This window comes from Falco cherrug, chromosome 3, assembly GCF_023634085.1.
Source record: "Falco cherrug isolate bFalChe1 chromosome 3, bFalChe1.pri, whole genome shotgun sequence".
NCBI lineage: Eukaryota > Metazoa > Chordata > Aves > Falconiformes > Falconidae > Falco > Falco cherrug.
This window is the reverse complement of record NC_073699.1, coordinates 67023007-67029313: the sequence shown is the minus strand read 5'-3', so window position 1 is coordinate 67029313 and position 6307 is coordinate 67023007. Positions and strand designations below refer to the sequence as shown.

Sequence of the window (6307 nt, the reverse complement as noted above, 5' to 3'; positions counted from 1 at the left end):
TTATTGTTCTACAGATAGAAATACTGTGTTGCAAAACGATGGACAGTTCTGAGCTGCAATTAAGAATTTAGTACAACCTTGATACAGCAGATGGAGGACATTAATGTAAGTTTACTGTGAAAGAATATCACAGTGATGGAGACGAGGGTGGAAAAACAATTAGACATAAACTGAGAGGGCTGTGACATACATCCTTTTGGAAATCACTTGCATACACCGTACCACACTTTTCATGTTTTTGTTGGCTGCTGATGAAAGTGTACTTTCTCATGCAATACATGATACGAAAAAGAAACTGTGACTATTACAAGGCCATCTTTTTTTTTGTGCACCTGCAATTACATGCAAAAGTTTCATATACACACAACAATCTCCATCACTTCTTGTCCACCTATCATCAATTTACTTTTTCCAATTAAGATGGCAGGCACAATCTTTCAAAAACAAGATGAGCCCTCTGGTCAGACAACCTATGACGTGCTATGCATCTTTACTACGCGTTTAAAAAACTCCGCTTTGTGACATTGCCTGGCATTAGAAACACGGCTGTGTAATTCTGGAGCCCTGGTTACATAAAAAAGAAAACCCCCAACCCCTCACTGATTCACCTCCTACTTCACCCCCTCACCCGCTTGCTTTACACCAGCCAGCCAGAGCTACTTCCAGGGCGCTGTCAGACACATGGAAGAAATTAGCAAATCCTGTTTTCACTACAAACATGCATCATTCTCCGACTTCCAAATCGTAGCCGTGTGGGTACCGACGGGTGAGGAAACACACCCGGCCCGTTTTAATGGCGTGCCTGGACTCAACAACAACGAGATCTTTGCAGAAGTCGACAGTGCACGTATGCACCGAAGCATGACGGCCGGCACGACTGAAGGTATGAAAAGCCATCGTCCGCCAGGTACGGGGCAGAGCTCGCATTCAAGCGACGCGCAGAACACCGGTGACAGCCCCTGTCTGGGACCAGGACGGCAGCTGCTACCCCGACGCCCACAGCCCCGCAGCGCTGGGTGCGCGCGCCCACCGCGCCACGCGGCCGCGAACGCGCAGCTCCTTGAAGTGCGCGGCCCGCCCACGGCTGCCAGCCCGGGCCGTGCCGGTGCCCAGGGGAGGCCCCGCCCCGCCCCGCCCCGCCCCGCCTCCCGCGGCGCTAGTACTCGGCGCGGGGCCGCGCGGGAGTTGTAGTTGCTCGTGCTCCCGCCGGCGTGCCCCAGGGCTCCGCAGGGGGGCGGGAGCTCCCGGCGTGCTTCGCGCGCAGCCGAGGGCGGTCGAGGAAGCGGCGGGTGCCGGACTACGCTTCCCAAGGTGCCCCGCGGCCGCCGTTGGGCAGGAAGGGCGGGCTGGCGGCGGAACCGGCGCGGCCGTTGAATGCTAGTGCGGAGAGGGGCGCGATGGAGTTACCGTCACTCGTCAGGAAGCTGGGTAACGGCTCCCCTCTCCCTCCCGGGGTAGCGGGGCCGGCTGCCGAGGGGCGCCGCGGCCGTCTCGCCCCCTCCGCGGGGCTGTGTGCGGGAGGGCGGTGAGGGGCCTGCCCCCCACCGGTGCGCCGCGCTGCCCGGCAGGCCCCTTGGTGGCGTGTGGGAGCACGGCTGCAGGCCGGGCGGGGAGGGGCTGGGGGTTCCTGCCTCGACGGCCGCGGGGCGCGGCTGCACCTGCCCGGCTTCCGCTGCCGCTCGGCCGCCCGCCCCCGGCGCTCCCCGCTTCTCTGCCCGACTCCCCGCTGCGGACGTGGAGGGGCCGGGGGCAGCCGGTGGTGATTCCCTGGGAGATGCCCCAGGCTTATCCCTGCAGACGTGGTGCCTCTCGATGCAACGGGCTTGGGGAGATCCTTGTCCGGTTTGGGAGTCGGAGGCAGTTGTCAGTATCCACAACGTGGTACGGTAGAGGTTTTCAGAATTTAGTTGTGTGCCTCAAGGAAAAGGCCATTCTCTTTTGGATTTGGCACCAGGTTATATCAGTATATTTTACAATATTTCACCACTTTACACCGTGCAAACATACTTGATTAGCTTACTGCTGGTGAGTGCAGTTGTATCTGTCTTACTGGTAAGAATAATACTGACAGCATAAAAGCCAGCTTTTTTTTCACAAATCTTTGGCAGTATTCTGTTTGTCCAAGTAACAAATCAATTATGTCAGATAATTTTACGGGGGTTTTAATCCCTTTTTTTTTGGGCAGGTCATGAACTGGCAGAGATAAGAGAACGATCTCTGAAGACTATTCTGTTTAAGTTGGAACATAACTTGATTTCGTATGCTGATCTGGTCCATGATAAAATGCTTTTCCTTAATCTTTTGGAGTGGTTCAATTTTCCAGTCGTACCAATGAAAGAGGAAGTACTACATTTTGTGAACAGTTTGATCAAGGTAGGACATATTAACGTTTATTTCTATTTAACCTATATGCCTTCGGGATGATGAAGCTAAATGAAACTGGATATCATTTGGTTTTGTAGCTCTGTGTAATGAGATTTTAGAGTTTTACAAAGACAGGGATAATAAGGCCACTGGGTGTAGACAAAAATTGAAACAATTTGAGTGACATGGAACAGGTCAGAGAGCTGAAAAAATCATTCTTTTCTGGGTTTCTCTTTCAGTTTCTCTGCTTCTTCACTTTCTCATTTTGTGTGTAATTGAGAAAACACAGAAATTTCAGAGATCTTGGATTCTTACATTCTTGTGTTTTAAACACTATAAACAGCACCTATACAGAGGAAAAGAAATCTCGTCCTTGGTAGCGATGGATGGGCTAAGCAAAAAACCCCCAAAATATAACTTCAGTTTTGTTAACAGTTCTTTTCTTTCTCCCCACTGCTGTGTCTGTGTCCCTCCCCGTGCGGTGTGTACAGCGCCCCCCCCCCCCCCCCCCCCCCCCCCCAAGGGACCTTGTGATTCTTCAGGCTAACTTTTGTCAGTTATTTGTCCTAATGTAGCATCCACCTGCTGGCCAGAAAATGATTGGAATTGGTGCAGCGGAATTCTTCTCTCAGCTTCGCCCCAACGTGGATCCAAACTTGCAGGCCTTAATTGATGGGATATTGGATGGACTGTTTTTCCTTCCTTCTGGACTTCCTTCTAGTTCTTTATCAGTATGTTATCAAACTCTGTCTCGGCCTTCAGTAGATCAGCCAGGTAAATCGTATTTTGAAGTGTGATTTATTTAAAAAGAAAATGATGTAAATGACAAGCTTCCAGGCTATGAAAAGCTGATGTTTTCAGGCATAGTAGGTGAATTATTAATGAGAGATCAGTGAAGTGTATGGTAAGTGGATTCTGCCAGAGAAGGTGTGATCTTAGATAAATCAGATAGTGCTATTCTTGTAATGGAATTCTCTGCACAAGAATAGTCCTGATGTTTATAATCAGACCTTCTCCGCCCATTTCTTCAGTCTGGGATATCTGGTTGCTATTATGTAAAAAGGGCAGGACACATGTAACTTTCAGAGATACCTTTTGCAGCAATTGTGGCAGCTTTGAACAAATCTGTAATTAAGCTGATATGCTTTGCTGCTTTTCTTTGCATAGTAGACTTTGATTTTGAGAGCAAATCAGATCTTAAAAAAAACTCCAAACAAACAAATGAAAACACAAAAAGGGAAGGGAGGAGAAGCTGTAAGTGATCTTGGTACAGTGATTTTTAAAACTGTCTCCATAGTTTTGGATAAGTATCTGTCACAGAAAAATAGGTAACCTTTGTTTACAATTTCATATTATGTGCAAAGGACTTTAAATATATGTGAAGTGCTATTACTTGCTTCTGTTATCTAGCTTATTATCTGTTAGTCATTTACAGTTCCTCTTCAATGAAGTCAAGAAGTAAACCCATGTTCTCCTCTTCTGCCTTAAAAACTTTAGCACAGAGGAGAAACTTACATAATATGAAGGTCCTTACTTCATCCTAGTTCTTGTGGGAAAGACACTGCTGTTACACTGCATGGTATAGTAATGGCCACACCTCTGTCACTTATCCTGTGTGGTCACAGACACAAAACTATCCTGTTGTGTCTGAAGCCTAATGCTTGGAGTGCCTACTGCTCCAAGCCTAATGCTTGGACTTTGGGTTTGCTGTAACGATGTGGTGACTGGTGATACCCATCCCACCCTGACCTTTTTTGTTTTCATTTTTCTTTCCTGTTCCCACCTAGGGGCAGATTTTTACCCAATTGCCACAGTGTGGAGAATGGTATAATAACTTTTGATATATGCATTCTTAAGCTATATCTTTCTAAAACTACCCTTTGAAGTATTGTTCATAATTTCTACTTATGATGTAAATTGTATGCATTTGTGGATTAAATAATCTTAATGCTTAGTAACAGGAGTGTTGTATTTTTCTTGCTATTTCTATTTCAGCTACTGGGAAAAATTGTAAACTAGTAGTTTGGGAATTATTTAGTTTGGTCCTTTGAACAAATACTGTGTTCTGGGGAGACTGTTTTTAAGTTTACATACCTTGTCTGTATTTTGTCATACAGTTTGTGTATTAATTATATGTATTTAATAATATACATATTGCATACGGGGGAGACAACTTTTTAGCTTGACCTGAAAAGACACTTTTGGTAGAAAAAGGCTTTAAATAGTTAGTTTTAACAGCTAATTTTTTTACTATGTAGGTCGATCAGAAGAAAAACTTTTTTTTGGCTGCCAGTTGTCTACCAGGCAACGCATTTTGTGTAATTGTTTTTGCTATTGCTTGCATGGTATGCGATGTAGTGCAAGAAAATGGAAAAATCTTTACAGTTACAGAATATGATTGTAAAAAATAAACATAGACACACTCTTTTTACTTCACTTCCCTGATCATCTGAGACTATTTTAAATCTGTTTCCTTAATAGGTCAAAACTCAAGGGCAAAAGGGAAGCAGTTAGGAAAATCATGAAGATAGATTGAGTGTTGCTTTTGTTTAGGTGTTTGTTTTTTTGTTTAGTGTACATTTTTTAAACTTACCCTTCACACTTACCCTTTATTTCTTTCAGTTCTGCCTCAAGAGGAATTATGCACAGGATATTTTTGTCAAAGTAGAAGTTATGTGCCACAGTTAGAAATACCTCCCAAAAGAACAGTTGGTATGTGTAATAAGAATGTTACTTACAGAAAGTGCTTTGAGTTGTAATTTAGATTTAATTCCATTACAAATATTACGGCTATTTTTTTTTCCTGTTGTTATTCTATGAAATGTAGTATCACAGAAACTACAATATATAAATATTTACAGAAAGGACATTCATCTTGATAGAACTTTCTCTTTTCTAGTAAATAGTTAGTGTGACTGGTTGGAATATGTAAAGTATGATCAGATATGCTGTAATTTAAAAAATCATTTAAATTGCTAATACTTTTCAGAAGATCTGTGTTCCATAATCAAACGTGGCTGTTAACCGTTTTATTTCAACTGCAACTACCAAATTATTTCAAACTTAGTCTGAAGTACCTTTCTACTTTTCAGAAAACTAGGTTAGGTGCTCTAGAAATCTTTATGTTGTATCTAAATGGAAACCAGTGTTACACTTCTTTGTCAGTAAAATGATATGAAATGTTTCACTGACAAACACAGACTAATATTATTTTGGCAAGTCTTTGCTTGTATCAGTCTAGTAGTAGTTCACAAGAGAGTGTCATATTCAACATACAATATGGTGCTGAGAACTAGATTTTTAAAATATGACTCTGGAGTTATTGTATGTAAATCACCAGATTACTTTTTTATCAGTGTATCAGCTATCTTTGGAATTGCACAATAATTATTACAAACTCTTAACTAATGTAACTTTAAGGCTGTTTTTAACTTAAAAAGTTAGTGTGTCATAATTTAGTAACAACTGTAATTTCTACTGCTTTAAAGAGTAAAAGCATGAGGTCAATTTTTCTTTTTTAGAGATCATGCTAATAAGTATTCTTTAGTAGCAGAACAAAACTAAGATTTGATTGAATGCATGCAGTGGGGGATCAGGTACTCTTCCACTAATGCTGTGTTTCCTATTTGCTAGAATTTTCTTCAATAAATGTATTTAATTTTGATTTTAGATAACCTTAGGGTTTTTTGGTGTTGCTGAAAACTCTCATTAGAAACACTTGACTTTGTGAAAGCTTATATTTAGTAAAAGGTATTTCTATTTCAGATAGTGAATAGTTTGTATATTTCCATGGCAAAGTCAAAAATTTACAGTCTAATATTTCTATAAAATATACTCCAAAATATCTGCTCTCTTTTGTACAGTGAAATGCTTGAAATTTTCCACATTTCCTTGGTTAACTCTGACTTCAACAGATAGACATGTTCTTTCATCAAATGAAAGG

The 6307-nt window shown here is 42.5% G+C and overlaps 1 protein-coding gene across 2 annotated transcripts in view; it reads left to right on the top strand.

Moving 5' to 3' along the window:
- Window positions 1-1297: 1297 nt before the first annotated feature.
- Window positions 1298-6307, top strand: part of RTTN (rotatin) — an 89591-nt gene continuing 84581 nt past the window's right edge. For both annotated transcript variants that reach the window (XM_055705247.1, XM_055705246.1), the window contains exons 1-5: window positions 1298-1428; window positions 2186-2373; window positions 2940-3138; window positions 4987-5076; window positions 6228-6306. In XM_055705247.1, coding sequence (XP_055561222.1) covers window positions 1398-1428; window positions 2186-2373; window positions 2940-3138; window positions 4987-5076; window positions 6228-6306 — 587 coding nt within the window. In that variant the 5' untranslated portion in view covers window positions 1298-1397. The remainder of the gene's footprint in view (window positions 1429-2185; window positions 2374-2939; window positions 3139-4986; window positions 5077-6227; window position 6307) is intronic.